Raw genomic sequence first — 19,761 nt, 5'->3', positions numbered from 1 at the left:
AAACTCAGTATGAATTTATGATTCCTAATCATCATCTTACGGTTTTGAACTACTCAACTAAGAAACAAAATACACAATAAACCAGAGTATAAGACATGGTACTTGACATAAAGGGCTAAAATATTATGCAGAAGAAAAAAATCAGTAAACAATACAGAGTGAACATGACTTCTCATGCCAGATGACCCCCCTCCCCCACCCCACAGTAAGAATGGCTATATTATTACGTACAAAATAGACATTTGCAGGCTCCATGAATGCCAACCACAGGGTAATTAGGTCTAGCGTCACAGTGCATGCACTGAACTATGTCCTCCTTCAAAAGCCACCACCTCTCAAATATGCACAACTATCAGCACATATCACAAGAATGTGCTTACTTTGCTTTTTGTTCATCTCTTAGAACTGCAGATATGTGTAGGAGATAACTCAGGATATTTAGCCAATAATCATACACACACATTTGTATACATACATGTCTTTGTAAATACATGGTTTTGTCTATGTGTGTATGCATGACAGTTGACATCACGCCCCATTACTCCTAAACATTTCAATGTATATTTCCTAAAAACAGGGATATTCTCTTGCATATCATCTAACAATTTAAAACTCTGAGAATTGAACATTGTGCAATGCTGCTATCTAATATATAGTCCATAATAAAATTTCATCAATTGTCTTATTAATTTCCTTATTTCCTAGTTCGGCATTCAAGTCAGGATTATTCACTGTATATAGTTTTCATGCAACTTTAGATTCCTTTCATCTGGAACAATAACTCATCCTTTAGGTTTTTTTAAATTCATTTTTATTGGAGAATGGTTGATTTACAATGCTTTGTTAGCTTCTGCTGTACAGCAAAGTGAATCAGTTTTACATATACATATATCCACCCTTTATTAGATTCTTTTCCCATATAGGTCATTACAGTGTACTGAGTAGAGTTCCATATGCTATACAGTAGGTTCTTATTAGTTATCTATTTTATTTATAGTAGTGTGTATATGTCAGTCCCAATCTCCCAATTTAACCCTCTCCCCTCTTTCCTCCTTGGTAATCATGCTTGTTTTCTACACCTGTGGCTCTATTTCTGTTTTGTATATAAGTTCATTTGTACCATTTTTTTAGATTTCACATATAAGCGATATGATACGATATTTGTCTTTCTCTGTCTGACTTACTTACTTCACTAAGAGAATCTCTAGGTCCATCCACATTACTGCAAATGGCATTATTTCATTATTTTTTATAGCTGAGTAATATTCCATTGTATATATGTACCACATCTTCTTTAGCCGTTCCTCTGTCGATGGACATTTAGGTTGCTTCCATGTCTTGGATATTGTAAATAGTGCTGCAACGAACATTGGGGATGCACCCAATGTTTGGAGTATCTTTTAGAATTATGGTTTTCTCCAGCTATACACTCAGGAATGGGATTGCCAGATCATATGGTAGCTCTGTTTTTAGTTTTTTAAGGAACCTCCATACTGTTCTCCATAGTGGCTGTACCAACTTACATTCCCACCAACAGTGAAGGAGGGTTCCCTTTTCTCTACACTCTCTCCAACACTTACTGTTTGTAGACTTTTTGATGATGGCCATCCTGACTCAGGTGAGCTGATACCTTATTGTAGTTTAGATTTGCATTTCTCTGATAATTAGTGATACTGAGCATCTTTTCATGTGCTTTTTAGCCATCTGTATATCTTCTTTGGAGAAATGTCTATTTAGATCTTCCACCCATTTTTTGATTGGGTTGGTTTTTTTTTTTTGATATTGAGCTGCATGAGCTGTTTGCATTATATATTTTGGAGATTAACCCCTTGTTGGTTGTTTCATTTGCAAGTATTTTCTCCCACTCTGAGGGTTGTCTTTTCGTTTTGTTTATGGTTTCCTTTGCTGTGCAAAGGCTTTTAAGTTTAATTAGGTCCCATTTGTTTATTTTTGTTTCTGTTTTCATTACTCTAGGAAGTGGATCAAAAAAGATCTTGCTGCGATTTTTGTCAGAAAATATTCTGCCTATGTTTTCCTCTAAGAGTTTTATGGTGTCTGGTCTTACATTTAGGTCTTTAATACATTTTGAGTTTATTTTTGTGTACGGTGTTAGAGAATGCTCTAATTTCATTCTTTAACATGTAGCTCTCCAGTTTTCTCAGCACAGCTTATTGAAGAGACTGTCTTTTCTCCATTGTATATTCTTGCCTCCTTTGTCATAGATTAGGTGACCATAATTACGTGGGTTTATCTCTGGACTTTCTATCCTGTTCCATTGATCTATATTTCTTTTTGTGCTATTACCATATTGTTTTGATTACTGTAGCTTTGTAGTACAGTCTGAAGTCAGGAAGTCTGGTTCCTCCAGCTCCACTTATCTTTCTCAAGATTGCTTTGGCTATTTGGGGTCTTTCGCGTTTCCATACTAATTGTAAAATTTTTTGTTCTAATTCTGTGAAAAGTGGTTTTGGTAATTAGATAAGGATTGCATTGACTCTGTAGATTACTTTGGGTAGTATAATCATTTTGACAATATTGATTCTTCCAACCCAAGAACATGGTATATCTCTCCATCTGTTTGTGTCATCTTTGATTTCTTTGATCAGTATCTTATAGTTTCCTTAGTACAGGCCTTTTGCCTCCTTAGGTAGGTTTATTCCTAGGTACTTGAACTTAATATTTTGAAGAGCACAAAGAAATAATCTTGTGGAATTCCCTTTAGTTTGAGTTTGTTGGATATTTCCTTATGATTAGATTCAGTTTTTTTATTATTATATAAGTTCCGGGTGTACAGCATTATAACATGATGTGTATACACCACAAAGTGATCACCACAGCAAGTCCAGTTACCATTCACCACCATACAGTTGACTTCCTTCAGTCATTTCACCTACCTCCAACCCTCTCTTCCCCTTTGGTAACCACTAATCTGATCTCTGTATCTATAAGTTTGTTTTGGATTTATTTTGTTAGGTTTTTATTTTAGATTCCACATATGATTGAGATCATGTGGTATTTGTTTCTCTCTGTTTGATTGATTTCACTTAGCTTAATACCTTCAAGTCCACCCACGTTGTTACAAATGGCAGAATTTCACTCCTTTTTATGGCTGAATAGTATCCCATTGTGAATATACCACATCTTCTTTATCCACTCATGCACAGATGGACGCTTAGGTTGTTTCCATATCTTAGCTATTGTAAAAAATGCTGCAATGAACATATGGGTGAATGTATCTTTCAGTTAGTGTTTCTGTATTTTTTGGATAAAAATCCAGAAGTGGAACAGGTGGGTCAGATGGCAGTTCTATTGTTAACTTTTTGAGGAATCTCTATACTGTTTTTTATACTGGCTGCACCAATTAACAGTCCCACCAACAGTGTACAAGAGTTCCATTTTCTCCACATCTTCTACAACATTTGTTATTCCTTGTCTTTTTGATAACAGACATTCTAACAGGTGTTAGGTAATATATCATTGTGTTTTTTATTTGCATTTTCCAAATAGTTAGGGATGCTGAACAATTTTTCATGTGCCTGTTGGCCATCAGTATGTCTTTTTGGGAATAACGTCTATCCAGATCCTCTCCCCATTTTTAATTATTTGTATTTTTATTGATTTGTAATGGTTACTTTATATATTTTGGATAGTAATCCCTCTTTGGATATATAATTTACAATTATCTTATATCATTTAATAGGCTGCCTTTTAGTTCTGATGATGGTTTCCTTCCCTGTGCATAAGTGTTTTAATTTGATGTAATCCTACTTATTTTTGCTTTTGTTTCCCTTGCCTTTAGAGTCAGATGCATAAAACACAGCTAGTGGGAAGCAGCCACATGGCACAGGGAGATCAGCTTGGAGCTTTGTGACCACCTAGAGGGGTGGGATAGGGAGGGTGGGAGGGAGATGCAAGAGGGAGGGGATATGGGGATATATGTATACGTATAGCTGATTCACTTTGTTATACAGCAGAAACTAACACACATTGTAAAGCAATTATACTCCAATAAAGCTGTTAAAAAAAATGGAAAAAAACATTGCCTAGACAGATGTCAGTGATGTTACTGCCTATGTTTTCTTCTAGGAATTTTATGGTTTCATGTCTTATATTCAAGTTTCCAATCCATTTTATTTAACTTTTGTGTATGCTGTAAGATAGTGATCTATTGATAGTTTCATTCTTTTGCATGTGGCTATCCAGTTTTACCAACACCATTTATTGAAGATAATATCTTTCTCCATTGTATGTTCTTTGCTCCTTACCATAAGTTAATCATCCACATATATGTAGGTTCATTTCTGAGCTCTCAATTCTGTTTTATTGATCTGTGCCTATTTTGGGCCAGTATCACACTGGTTTGATTACTACAGCTTTGTAGTATAGCTTGAAATCAGGAAGTGTGATACCTCTATCTTTGTTCTTCTTTCTCAGTATTGTTTTAGCTATTTGGGATGTTTGGTTGTTCCATTCAAATTTTCGAATTATTTGTTCTAGTTCTGTGAAATATGTCATTGGTATTTTGATAGGGATGGCAATGAATCTGTAGATTGCTTTGGGTAGTATGGACATTTTTACAATATTAATTCTTTCAATCCATGAGTACAGAACATTTTTCCATATATTTGTGTCCTCCTCAATTTCCTTCATCAGTGTCTTATAGTTTTCAGTGTACAGGTATTTCACCTTCTTGGTTAAATTTATTACTAGGAATTTTATTCTTTTTGATGCAACTGTAAATAGGATTGCTTTCTTAATTTTGTATTTCTGATATTTCTTTATTAGTGAATAGAAACACCACAGATCTATGTATATTGATTTAGTATCCTGCAAATTTACTGAATTAATTTATTAGTTCTAGAATTTTTTTGGTGGAGTTTTTAGGGTTTTCTATATATAGCATTATGTCATCTGCAAATAGTGACAGTTTTACTTCTCCCTTTCTGCTTTGGATATCTTTTATTTCTTTTTCTTGCCTAAATATGTGGCTAGAATTTCCAGTACTATGTTGAATAAAAGTGGCAAAAGAGGCATATGTCTTGTTCCTAATCTTAGAGGAAAAGATTTCAGATTTTCACTGTTGAGTATGATGTTAGCTACAAGTTTATCATATATGGCCTTCATTATGTTGAGGTATGCTCTCTCTCTACCCACTTTGTTTAGAGTTTTTAATCATAAATATATTTTGAATTTTGTCAATTTTTTTCTGTATGCATTGAAATGATCATATGAATTTTATCCTGCATTTTGTTAATGTGATGTACCATGCTGACTAATTTGCAGATATTGAACCATCCTTGCATTCCTAGAATAAATCCCTCTTGATCATGGTGTATCATCCTTTTAATTTATTGTTGGATTAATCTTGCTAACGTTTTGTTGAGAATTTTTGCATCTATGTTCATCAAGGATATTGGCCTGTAATCTTCTCTTTTTTTGTGGTGTCCTTGTCTGGTTTTGGTATCAGGATAATGCTGGCTTTGTAAAATATGTTTTGAAGGTTTCTCACCTCTATAATTTTTTGTAAGAGCTTTAAAAGGATAGGTATTAAATCTTCTTTAAATGTTCTGTAGAATTCACCAGTGGAGCGGTCTGGTCCTGGGTTTTTGTTTTTGTTTTTAATAGTTTCAATATCCTTACTACTAATCAGTCTATTCAGATTTTCTATTTCTTTATGACTTAGTCTTGAAAGATTGTATGTTTCTAGGAATTTATCCATTTCTTTTAGGTTGTCCAATTTGTTGGCATATAATTTTTCGTGGTAGTCTCATGATCCTTTGTATTTCTGTGGTATCACCTGTAACTTCTCTTTCATTTCTGATCTTATTTGAGTTCTTTCTCTTTTTTTCTTGGTTAGTCTACCTAAAATTTTTTGATTTTATTGTTTCAAAGAACAGTTCTTAGTTTCAATGATCTTTTCTATTGTTTTTTGTCTCTAATATATTTCTCTGATATTTATTATTGCCTTCCCTTTACTAATTTTGGGCTTTATTTGTTCCTCTTTTCTAGTTCCTTTTAGGTGTAAAGTTAGCTTGTTTATTGGGTATTTTTCTTATTTCCTAATGTAGGCCTATATTGCTATAAACTTCCTTCTTAGAAGCATTTTTGCTGTATCCCACAGATTTTGACACATTCTATTTCTGTTTTCATTTATCTCTAGGTATTTTTTATTTCTCCTTTGATTTCTTTGATGACCCATTGGTTGTTCAATAGTATGTTGTTTAATCTCCAGGTTTTGGGGTTTTTTTTCTCATTTTTTTTTTCTTGTGATTGATTTCTAGTTTCATACTATTATGGTTGGAGAAGCTGCTTGATATGGTTTCATTCTTCTTGAACTTACTGAAACTTATTTTGTGACCTAACATATAATCCATCCTGGAGAATGTTCCATGTGCTCTTAAAAAGAAATGTTAATTCTGCTGCTTTTGAATGGAATGTTCAATATATATCTATTAAGTCAATCTGGTCTAATGGGTCATTTAAGGAAAGTGTTTCCTTATTTCTTTTTCTGTCTAGATGATGTATCCATTGATGTAAGTGCAGTGTGAAAGTCACCTACTGTTACTGTATTTCTTTCAATTTCTCTCTTTAAGTCCATTAATATTTGCTTTATCTATCTTGTTACTCCTCTGTTGGATGCATATACATTTACAAACGTTATATCTTCTTGCTGGATTGACGCCTTTAGCATTATGCAATGCCCTTCTTTATCCTATATCGCAGTCTTTGTTTTAAAGTCTATTTTGTCTGATATGAATATTGCTACTGCAGCTTTCTTTTCATTTCCATTTGCATGGATTATCTCATTCCATTCCTTCACTTTTAGTATGTGTCCTTTCTTCTGAAGTGAGCCTCTTGTAGGCAACATATAAGTGAATCTTGTTTTTATATCCATTCAAGCACTCTATGTCTTTGATTGGCAAATTTAGTCTATTTACATTTAAAATAATTATTGATAGGCATATACTTATTGCCATTTTGTTAATTGTTTTCTGTATGTTAGTGTAGTTCCTCTAACTTCTTTTCTTCTCCTCTTTCTCTCTTTCCTTGTGTTTGGTAGTTTTCTTTAGTGTTACGCTTAGATTCATCTGTCATTTCTTTCGTGTACTTACTGTTTTTTCCTTGCTATTACTGTGAGGTTCACGTATAAAATTCAAAGTAAGCAGTTGCCTTTTTAAGTTGCTAGCAACTGCAACTTGAACACATTCTAAAGCTTTATCTCTTTATCCACCCCCCCAACACACACTTAATACTTTTTTTTTCCACTGTGACAAGATAATGGTTTATTATTGGAAGAAAAATGGCCTTCCAAATCCCAACACACTTAATACTTTTGATGACACATTTTACATCTTTTTATTTTATGCATCCCTTAACTGATTATTATAAATTTAGTTAATTTTCCTACTTTTGTCTTTTAACCCTCATTCTTTTTTTTTGTATGTGATTGATCCACTACCTTTATTTTATATTTATGTTTTCCAGTGAGAATTTTATTTTTGTATGTTTTCTTATTATTAAATAATGCCATTTCTTGTCAGCCTAAAGAAGTCTCTTTAATATTTCTTATAGGGTTCATTTAGCGGTGAAGAACTCCTTTAGCTTTTGTTTATCTGGGAAACTCTTAATCTTTCCTTCCATTCTGAATGATAATGTTGCTAGGTAGAGAATTCCTGGATGGGAGTGTTTTCCTTTCAGCACTTTGAATGTCATGCCATTCTCCCTTCTGTCCTGTAGTTTGTGCTGAAAAGTCTGCTGATAGCCTTATGGGATTCCCTTGTATGCAACAAGTTGTTTTACTTTTGCTGCCTTTAGAATTCTCTCTTTACCCTTACTTTTTACCATTTTAATTATAATGTGTCTTTTGGTATGAGTTCCTTTGTATTTCCCTTATTTGAAACTCTCTGGATTTCCTGGGCCTGGTTGTCTGTTTCCTTCTCTAGATTAGGGAAGTGTTTCAGCCACCATTTCTTCAAATAAATTTTTGGGCCCTTTCTCTCTCTCTTCTCCTTCTGGGTTTACTATAATGCAAATATCAACATTAATCTTCTTAATGTTGTCCCAAAGGTCCCTTAAGGTATCTTCACTTTTTAAAATTCTTTTTTCATTTTGCTGCCCTACCTGGGTGAGTGTCATTGTTTTGTCTTCCAGCTCGCTCATTCATTCTTCTACCTCATCCAGTCTACTGCTGAACCCTTCCAGTTTATTTTTCAGTTCAGTTATAACTTCTGTTTGGTATTTTCTTGTATTTTCTCTTTCTTTGTTGAAGTTCTCAGTGTGTTCATCCTATCTTCCCCTGAGTTCAGTAAGCATCTTTATGACCATAACTTTGAGCTCATTATCAAATATAGCTTATCTTCATCTCATTCAGATCTTTTTTTGAAGTCTGTCTCATCCTTTTGATTGGAACATACTCCTCTTTTTCCTCATTTTGCCTAATTCTCTGTGTTTCTATGTAGTAGGTAAATTAGCTATCTCTCCCAGTCTAGAAGGAGTGGCCTTACTGAGAAGACATCCTGTGGGGCTTAGACATAGTCTTTTTTTGCCAGGAGAGCCAGGTGCTCAAGGGATGCCCCTCTGTGGGTTTTGTGTATCTTCTTGTTGTGGCAGAGCCACACTGCTACAGCACACTGGTGGGCAGGGCTAGCCCTGGCCTGGCTTTAAGATCTAGCTGAGGCACAGGGGTAGGTGTGGCTCTCAGCAGGGTGTGCCCACTGGTGGTAACAGGTCAGGAGAATTCAAAAATGGCACCTACCAGTGCCAGCATTAGAAAGGTAGCCTGAGATAAAAAAAAAAAAAAAAAAGGCTCCTGCCAGTGTCTTAGTCTCTGTGGAGCATCCGAAGTGGTTTCTGCCTCTCTGGCACATGCTTCAGATGCTTTAAGATTAGTAAGTGGGTACACTCTCCACTCCACTAATGGCCTCTCCATTAGTAAGTGAGCTTTTCAATCTGGTATTTTTGCACTGGTTTTCATGTCGAGTGCATTGTTTGGGAGCCCTTTATGAGCAGGTTTTCTGCTTCCTACAGTTCAATAGTTTTCTTGGACATATTCCCTGTTGAGCCAAGTGTACTGTCCTTTTGCCCTTGTTGTAGAGTCTCTGTTCATCCAGTTTTCAAGTCCCTTTCTTATGGAATTATTCCATATATAGTTGTAGATTTGTTGGGTTCATGGGAAAAATGAGTTTAGGATATTCCTACACTGCTATCTTGAGCCCTCCCAAATTTCAGATTATGTAATCTTTTTTTTTTTTTTTGCGGTACGCGGGCCTCTCAGTGTTGTTGTGGTCTCTCCCGTTGCGGAGCACAGGCTTCGGATGCGCAGGCTCAGCAGCCATGGCTCACGGGCCCAGCTGCTCCGCGGCATGTGGGATCTTCCCGGACTAGGGCACAAACCCGTGTCCCCTGCATCGGCAGGCGGACTCTCAACCACTGCGTCACCAGGGAAGCCCCAGATTATGTAATCTTGACAAGAATACCACAGTAAACCTTTGCATCATTAACAAAGTGAAAACCCAACTGCACCAGTAAACATTTATAAACCTGCACTTAAAAGCATAATTTGTACTCTTCTGTTATTTTTTGGATGTTTAAAGTGCTGAAATATTTTAGAAAGAAAGTTACCAGCATTAAATTTTGAAACAGAAGTAATGAGGAGAAAAGAAATTGTCAAAAATAATTACAAAGAATATAAGGAGAGTCATAAATAAGCAATAATAAAAGGTTAATAGAATTAGAGATGAGGAGAATATTTTCAAGCAGAAAGGATCTGAGATGAATTCACTGATAAAGCAGATTTTCAACTGACCTTGAAGGATGGCCAGGATTTCAATTAAAAATATGGGTAAAGGTACTCCACATAAAGAAGGCAGCATAAGAACAATGGTATTAAGGCAGAAATGGGAGGTTGTGTTCAATGGGAGGTGACGCAATTACCCTAGTGTACAGCACATGCCTATACTAATGGTAATGACAGAAATGGCCTGGGACTTCCCTGGAGGTGCAGTGGTTAAGAATCCACCTGCCAGGGCTTCCCTGGTGGCGAAGTGGTTGAGAGTCCGCCTGCCAATGCAGGGGACACAGGTTCGTGCCCCGGTCCAGGAAGATCCCACATGCTGCGGAGCGGCTGAGCCCGTGAGCCATGGCTGCTGAGCCTGTGCATCCGGAGCCTGTGCTCCACAATAGGAGAGGCCACAACAGTGAGAGGCCCGTGTACCGCAAAAAAAAAAAAAAAAAAGAATCCACCTGCCAATGCAGGGGACATGGGTTTGAGCCCTGGTGCAGGACGATCCCTACTTATTATTCTCTTTATCATATAATGCTCCTGAATAATAAGTTTCCTTTCTTCCTTGAATAATTTCTCTGTGGGATAGAGGGGAAGTAGAAAAAGGACAGTAAAATTGAATTTCACATCTTTCATACTAATTCACCCATTATTTTAAAAACCCAAACTTAATGTATTCAATACAAATGGCAATTTGAAACATAAAGTAATGTAGCACATTTAAGCTGTTTATGAAAACAAATTATTATTGCATAGACCACAGCAATTAATACCAATTTTGTCAAGGGACACAACCCACACATAAAAGTTATTTTATGCATGGCTTACAAATTGCTTATAGGTCTACATTTTGGTTGTATGCTTGTAGCTCAGACAAATTTATCATCTTTGAATTTTTTTTCCACACAACACTGTTATATTTTCTACTTTGTAGGTGCATCTAAGTTATTATAAGAAATCAGAGTCTAAAAATTGAATATGGGAAGATGAGCGCTAATATTGTCTTCATATGTAGTCCTATGTTGTTCATAAAGTATAAGATTTTCTCCTATCAAATATCAATAGGTATACAATTTGAAGATAAAATGTATTTCCTCAATATTTTTGCACAATAGTGATATCATAATTTAAATGGCCAATAAAATTTGAATTCTTCAAGGAAATAAAAATGATGGGTGTGGAGAATCACTCAAAATTTTGCCACAAATTTTTAGTGCTTCTCTGTTTCAGGGGAGACAATTAACATGAAATTACTTGTACCTTATGTGCATTTTACTGTAATAAATTGTCTATAATTTCAATTGTAACATTTTTCATTTGTAACCAAAAAAACTAACTCAATGTACTGTGGAATATTAAACAAAAATAAAAAATAACAGAGATGATTGGAAACTAGACGACTGCCAGTTTGAAAATTATAGTGTAGAGTCAACATTTCCCCTTTTTTATTCCTGCAAATCATCCCAAAACATAGAGAATGAGAAACAATTATGCAAATGTCCTATTTATTGAAAATGGTAAACAGTGAACTCTTAGACCTCCAGGTCAAAAGAATGGTTCCAAAATCAGATTTCAAAAAGAACTAACAAACATAGCTTTCACTAAGGCTAGGATCCATGCCTTTTTGTATTGTAGACATGATGCAATAGTTTCAGGTAGAAGCATCTATGGAAGTGGTTTGGTTCCAAAAAGCAGAAAAAGTGAGGCTAAATGAGGAACTATATAGAAAAGACATATGTGTAGAAAGTAGTCTATATCTGTGAAAACAAACAGAGAAGTAAAGTCTTTCATTGTGGGGGGGGAGAAAAAAAAAAAAGAACAAACAACAAAGCCCACATTTTCTACCTCCCTTAGCTAGACCAAGAAAAACTCACTTTGTTCAGTGATACAAAAGAAAAACTGGACCAGCACAGGATCTATATAAAGATGCTACAAGAGAGAAAGAGAGAAAACCAATTACACATAAAGAATCACATGCTAAAAACATATTGCCATAAAAGAAGTGGAAAATTGTAACAAAACATTTCACTGTGAAGTTTTAAAATGTTATGAATTGCAATCACCTTTTTGAAGCAATTATGTAGTGTAGAAATACAGGGTGCCAAGGTGAGGTTGGTAAGATAAGAACAAGAAATGCACTGTAAGAAATGCACTGTAAGCTTCCAGGGCTCAACCAAATGTTACAACAAAAAAAGTAAAAGCAACATAAATATGAAGGAGAAATTTGAAATAATACAGGGGAAGAGAAAGTACTGAAAGCACAAGAAAGTAGCAAGGATTGAAATGATAAATACAAGCTAAGTAAATGGATACTGATAAAGAATCAAAAAGAATTAGAGAGAAATTGTAGAGCATATCACAGACAAAAATAAATCCAACATACATATAAAAGGAATCCCTGAAAAAGAAAACCATAATAATAAGATAGAGCAAACATTTAATGATATGAATCAAGAAATTGTTACTGAAATAAAAGAATATTGAATCTACATCTTGGGGAAAAGACCCCCCCCCCAAAAGAAAGGAAAATAAAGACAAAAAGTAACCACATCCCTGGGCAAAACGGTCCCAAACAGTCAGCACAAGGATAACACTCTAGTGAAGTCACTAGACTTCACATATAAATGAAGAATCCTTTAGTCTGCCAGGCAAATAAGAATTCCCTAAATTCTACAACGCTAGAAGAAAGAAGAGCAACATGGTCAAACTGCACTTCAAGTATAAGACAAGAGACAAACACTCTGGAAGATGCAAGATTTCAGAAACATTGCTTTTCCTCGGGAATCTACTAGAGGTGACTTCCATCCAAGAGTTGGTTAAAAAACAATAACAAACTTGACAACAATGTAAGCTCCTGTTGGAAGCAAATCCTCCCCAAGTGATCACTGGAAGTTTCACGGGATTATAGCTCCAGACAGCTTGACTTCGACCTCTGGAGATACCCTGATCCAGAACCTCCCAGCTAAGCTGCTCCTAGATTCCTCAGCCATAGACACTGTGATACCATCATTGTCTGAAGTTGCTAAAGTTTAAGGTAACTTGTTACGCAACAATAGAGAACCAAAACAAGGCTTAAGAAGTATTGAATTTGAAGAGGCTGGAATGCTGGAGAATAGGGAGAGGATTTTTTAAAGAGTTGCTGATGTGCTGTGAGTCCCACCATCCTCCACAGGGAAGACTGAGGGATATCATCATCCTCAAGCAGAGGGACAAGGGTTTCCAGCAGAGCCTTTGGGACTGACAGGTGTTCTCTGGCTTTACAGGACACCAAGACTCAGGCTAGACCCATGCTTGGAAATGACTAAAGGTAAGAGGCTGTGGTGCATTGCTGCTCTGAGGGCAGGATGGTGGTGGCTCTATTGGGAATGGCTTGTGTGCCCAGAGTTTGTCACGGCAGAAGAAAAACAAATGATTTTACAGACAGATGTAGGCCAGGTGTGAGAAAGGGCCAGCGGGGAGATATCTCAGTGACTTTGACCAAAAGAGACATATAAAGAAGCTGTAGAAATTAATATTAAGGCTCTATATGGGGTGGACCACCACAACTAGGAACTTAGAGGAGAGGAAACATTTATCTCATTGAGGAACTGCAGGTGAGACACCCCCCGGGAATGAGGGGATCTCCACAGAGCCCAGAAACATGCTCCAAGAAGAAGAGCCAGCACTTAATATGTGATGCGGCCAGGAGAAGATAAGAACCCCACCTCTTTTCTGTGGGAGAGGAAACCACTGGAAGTTAAAGGCAAGAGGCAAGGTGAGAAAACCAGGCAAGCAGCTGAGCACAGCACCCCTCCCACACCAAGGCTGAAGCCCTGGGGGAGGGAGAAGCTTCAACACTAGGAAGCTTCAGAGTTTTGACTATTACATGAAACTGTAATTAATTAATGAACAGGTCCCTGTGTTCCGCCCTTTAACGCAATGCTTCAATGATTAAAACTAAATTTGTCATTTAAAATTAATGAAAATAACAGTATATCATACCACAGTAATGATATCATACAATTATCAGCACAAGGGAAATTCTACAGTTCTATAATAACTCAGACCTTCAAACCCTGGACTGCTGCCGAATGGCACCAATACTAGGGTAGACAACATTAACTCCAGCCTCACTACTTAACTAAGAAATCAGCTTCCAGAACCAAACTGACATATAACCTAGCACACCATATTTGTTCTACCAAGTATGATCTCATACGGGCTGCCCTAAGAAATATAATTTTAAACCATTTTTTGAACAGATAAGCCTTGACTGGAATAAAGCTAAAAATTAAGAACCTTCATGCATTTTGAGGAAAGTGTAACATACCATTAAATAAAGTTGGCTTTCATTTTTCTTCATCCCAACATCAGATATTCATTGATTCAAAAAAACTTCAGATTTTTTATGATAAAAATAAGTAAATAAAAACAAACAAATAAGGTTTGGCAACACTACCTGTGAATATGATACTCTTGATTACAGAGATGTAGTCTTCAGGCTCCTGCTCAGTTGAGATCTCCCATCTGCCTCCAGAGATATTTAATAATTTGTAAAGATGATCTGAACTCTTCAGCCCACACAGCAGAGTAACCACACTTTCTGGTGAATGCAGTACGTTTTCTAGAAACTGACATTTCTTTGAAGATAGGTTTTGAAGCAGGCTATTTGATAATATCAAAAGTTTACACTTGTAAGAGTTTAAACTTAGCAATTCCAAATCCCGAAGAGAATAGTTCTCCAAGTGATATAACAGGATTGCTTCCCTTTTCACAACATGTGAAAAAACTTCTCTCAAGTACAAAGCCCATTCTTCAGCATCTTCTTCATATATCATGATGATGTCTTTTGCATTTTCTGGAAAGGAGAAAATAATAAATTAATTTTCTTATATTTGACATGCTAACAGCAGGTTATATTATTATTTTTCAAAGAATTAAATGTACTCTTTAGGGAATAAATTAATTTGCTTATACCAGAGACCAAGAATATAATTCATATTATCCCCATCAGAATCCTATGGGAGTAAAGTAATCCTTCAGATGCAACACAGAGTTCATGCTCTGTGCAAGGGTACACTGTACTCACTGCACAAATGTTAATCTAGGAAGCTCAATAGAAATAAATGAGAGGCCTTGAGATAGAATGGAAAGAATATTCTGTGGGATTAGGGATGCTGGGCTACTAGGCATGGCTCTGCCAGTAACCACAAAATTTTACCTAGATTATGGTACTTAATTCCTTTCAGCCATGTTTCTTCACCAACTAAATGAAGGTTTAAAAAAAAAAATAAGCCCTACCTAATGAATCGGATTATTCTGAGAAGGAATAAGACAATTTACATTAAAGGACTTTAAAATCCTTCTTCTAGGTAAAGATGGGTACATCAAGACAGAGTACATAACTCCATGGCCAGAAAACCAACAAGATAAAAATTTTTTAAAAGAAAAAAATTCAATAGCAAAAACCAAATAAAGGGGGTATTATCTCATGCCATAAACTAAAATGTTGTTGATGAAATAAATCAGAGGTTCTGGTGAGGCAGTACTAATCGTAAACCTATCTCACACCCTAAACCAGCACTGATGAAAAAACTTTTAAACCACCCAAACCACCAGGGTGGTCATGAATCTCTTCCCCTGCTGGAAACTGATTGGGGGTGTCTGCAGAAGCAGGAAAGGCTGAATCCTAAACAAGTCAAGGCTCAAAGCTGAGTCAGTAAAGCCAGTCAAATTGCACAGGAACTCAAGAGCATCCCTGGGCATTGGAGAGGGGCCTTGCAGACAGGGTCTCATTAGTGACTACAATCCACCACCTCAAACTTGAGAGTCACACTGACAGATCTTCTTCTCTTTTCTCTCAGGCCATAAAAACTGACTGGAATGTAGATTTTGTCTCTCAAACTATAGCTTGGAGGGAAAATAAAAAGTAGCAATTAGGGAGAGGAATTTAAGGAATAATTTACCCACACAATATTAAGCAAATAGAAAGCCTAGACTGAGCTAAGAGAATCGTGAGCAAGATGAAAGGATTAGCAATACAAATTCATAGTTATTGAAAGAGACGATGACAACAATATTAACAATAATAATATATATGATCATCATAATAATGAAAGTAACACAGCATGAAAAGACTAGCAGGAATCATAAGCAGGGAAGAGAAACACAAGAAAAGTCCCTCACAGTATTAAAAAACCACTGATTAAATAAAACCAAAGTTTAAAGACATACTGATTTGATATTTTTAAAAGAATCATTTGAAAGGGTATAACAAATAGATAAAAAGACAAATTGAGAGCCAAAGCAATACCACTGCCCAGATAATAAATTAGAAAAATCAATGACTAGCTTAGACACAGATAATATTTTCATTTCTGGCCTCAAAGTAAAGCTTCATATTTTCATAGTAAACACAAAAAGAGAGAATAAAATTAAAGCAATTGGTGAAAAATCTGATATATATGGGGAAGAGCCAAAAAAGGAAAAGATTCAATATAAAGATAATCCCAAAACCTGAAGTAGAAGAAAACAAAAGATGCATTAAAAGTTTTAAAATATAATTTTTAAAATCCTTAAAATATGGAAGAAAAATGAACCAATTCTATGGAAAAACTGTTAGAGAAAACATCTTGATTAAATTTCACTTGGTTTAACGATTATTATAAAACCTCTTCATATATCTAGGAAAGAAAAGCAAGTCATTCAAGAGGAGAACAATATTGGGTTGGTAGATTTTTTCAGAGCAATTTCAAAGGCATATTATAATAAATTATAAAATAGCTCTTACAAAAATAATTTTATAGTGAATTCATACTACAGAATATTGCACAGCAATAAAAAAGAATGAACCACTGCTACATGCAACATGGATGAATCCAAAGATATAATGTTGACTGAAAGAAGAAAAAGTATATACTGAAGGATTGTATTTATTAAAAGTTCAAAAATAGAAAAAAAATTCATGGCGATACAGATCAGAATATTTGGGAGTGGGATTAATGAATGGAAGCAGATAAAAGGGAGCCTGCTGAGGTTCTGAAAATGTTCTATATCTTGATCTGAGTGGTTGTTACACAAAGTATACATATATAAAAATCTGTTCATCTGTATATCTTAGATTGTGCATGTAAATTATATGGCAATTAAAAAGTAAATTAAAGTATCAAAAGAAAAAGGAAGTTTCAGGATGGTAGCTATTCAAGAGGCAAAGGGACTTATAAGAGATGAATGGAGCATTTTGGGAGGGAGATCCAAAGAAAATAAAACAATTGTAAGATTGTATCATATATTTGAAAATTTGAGAAAAAATGCTAACAGAAGTTTGACAGTTCTGACTGGACATTTTGAAAAAAATTAAAGATAGGTACATTATAATCTTTTACATGTAAAATACAAAAGAAAGAAGAAAAATTAATTGCAGAAAAACAAAGCAAAACAAAACAAAAAAGAAAGCAGGATCATTATATACTATTTGGAGCAACAGTGCAAATGTGTACATAATCATTGTATGGACCGGATATTTATGTCCTCCCCAAAATCCCATATGTTGAAATCATAACCTCCAGTGTGATGGTATTAGGAGGTGGGCCAATGTGAGGTGATGAGGTCACAAAGGTGGAGCCCTCGTGAATGGAATTAGTGCCCCTGTAAAAGAGGCTCCAGAGAGGTCCCTTGCACTTCCTGCTATGTGAGGTCACAGAAAGAAGTCAGCAATCTGCAACCCAGAAGGGGGACCTCACCAGAATTTGACCTGCTGGCACTGTGACCTCAGCTTCCAGAACTGTGAGAAATAAATATTTTATTGTTTAGGCCACCAAGTCTATGGTATCCTGTTAAAGCAGCCTAAATGGACTAAGACAATCATAATAATGTAAAATATAACTAATGACTTAACTACAAGTTGAGATTTAAATATACTAGAGAATAAGGAAAGAGTCTGATAGACTAATAGATTGAAATCCTTATCCAGCATATTTCAGAAAACAATAGGTAATGTTAGAATTAGTAAATCAAGAAATAGTAGTATAAATGTATCTTTCAGAAACATGAACTAGAACAACAACAACAAGATAATTTGAAATAATGAGGTTCTTAAGGTTCCCATAGGGAATGGAATTGTGTTTGGGGCGGGACAGAGCAGAGAACTGCTGCTTTTCATTATAGGTGTTTTATCATTGTTCAATATGCCTGTGTAACTATAATCAAAATTTAAATAAAGAAAAAAACCCAGTCAGCAAATAGAAGAACCAAAGTAAGCAAAATGAAAATGTAAAAACTTTGGAAAAAAGAACACATGGTAAGTTGAATACATATACATACGGATCAAAGACTAAGTATCAAGGGGATTATGATGGCACTACAAAATGCAAATGTTAAAAATCCTGATGAAATGAAAGTATCCATAGAATGGGAAAACTGAGTATTTGTGGAGGAGAAAGTATAAAACACTAACATCATCTTTCATAGAATTCAGCTATTTAACACTGCCTAAATTTGAATAAAAAGTGACTCAATTCTTCTACTATTTTTTGTTTCATCATTTTTCTTAAGCAATAATAAACTTGGAAAGTATTCCGAGTAAAAAATTTTTATCTGAAAATGAACCTCCTTTGGTTTTACTTTATATTACTTTAAAATAAGTTATTTTATTTAAAAAAGAGCACATAGAGTATTTCTCACTTTTAAATAATCCTGCCCATCTACTCAAAATACACCATAGTTCCATTGACTGTTAGCAACAGTTGTATGTGAGAGATAAAATTTTGAGAGGTATGATTTCCTTTTTCTGACTCTTCCATATAGCTTATATTTTTGTTGTAAAATTGTATTACTGTATAAAACAAAGTAATCATTCTTAACAATTTAGTTTGTAAGGTATTATCATGAGTACAAAGAATAAAACACCAAAACTCTTATATTCCACACTTATCTTTCTCACTCTGGATATAGAGCATGTATTTTCTATACCACTGATGTAGCAATTAACTAACCACAATGATTTTGAGAGCTTTTGCATTTTTATTGAATTATCTATATCTTTTCTCATGATATAAATAGTATCCCCAAGGAAGATGCTTCCTCTTTCAACTCACTGATTCCTACACAATGCCTAGCACAATTTTTTGAACAGATATTCAACAAAAATTTAAAAATAGATTTACATATACAGAATGAGAAAAAATATCTGGCAGAAAACATATGGGAATCGTACACAAGTTGTGTAGGAATCATCAGCATACTTCTGCTATTCTCTATGTAGTGTTTCACCCAGCCTCAATGCTAACTAAATAGTTATTGAACAAACACAAACATAGTGTCATAATTCAGTATTTTTATGTTTGAGGAACAGCAGAGGAAGAGTTTTCCTTATATTGCATATAGCCAGAGTAAACTGCTGTTTAGTTATAAAATAATTAGGGTAAATATAAAACTAATAATAAACTATTGAGTGCTTAAAATAAACTAGGACTCTTGTTGTTTTATACATATTATTTCACTTAATTCTCAAAATCTACCCTTTTAAGGTACAAATGTTACTCTTATTTTACAGATGGGAAAACTGAATCAGTACCTGAATTAGGACTCCAATGCGGGCAGTCTGACCCTACAGTCTGTACTTTTAACCTTTAACAGTAGAGGACACAGTAACATTATCTAAAAGATTAAAATAGATTCTTTGCAGTGATATGAACTAGATTAGTCTCTATGAAGCAGCCTACGAGTTAATATCAAGTATGCAAAGTATGTGAAAGCTCCTCTGGTTTCCCATCAGGGAAAAAAGAGGAAATAAACCATATACTCCAGGAGTATCGTTGTCTATGAAGAACTCACAGAACTTCCTTCCGGACTCTAAAACTTAAATCAATAAAATTATACATTAGGCTATGAGGATGCATTGAAGTACAGAATGAATACTGCCACATTATATGGTTGGATATCACACTACCATAGGAAATCAATTCTAAAGACAATCATAACCTATCTTTCAAAACTTCCCA

The 19,761-nt window shown here is 35.1% G+C and overlaps 1 protein-coding gene across 6 annotated transcripts in view; it reads right to left on the bottom strand.

Moving 5' to 3' along the window:
* The window catches only part of BANK1 (B cell scaffold protein with ankyrin repeats 1), a 439,628-nt gene that overhangs the window by 260,503 nt on the left and 159,364 nt on the right, over nt 1-19,761 (bottom strand). For all 6 annotated transcript variants that reach the window (XM_033402064.2, XM_049708850.1, XM_033402039.2 and 3 more), the window contains one exon: nt 14,220-14,618. In XM_033402064.2, the coding sequence (XP_033257955.1) occupies nt 14,220-14,598 (379 nt within the window). In that variant the 5' untranslated portion in view covers nt 14,599-14,618. The remainder of the gene's footprint in view (nt 1-14,219; nt 14,619-19,761) is intronic.

The sequence above is a fragment of the Orcinus orca genome, chromosome 4 (assembly GCF_937001465.1).
Source record: "Orcinus orca chromosome 4, mOrcOrc1.1, whole genome shotgun sequence".
In the NCBI taxonomy this organism is placed as follows: Eukaryota; Metazoa; Chordata; class Mammalia; order Artiodactyla; family Delphinidae; genus Orcinus; species Orcinus orca.
This window is presented reverse-complemented; position numbering and strand designations above follow the sequence as displayed.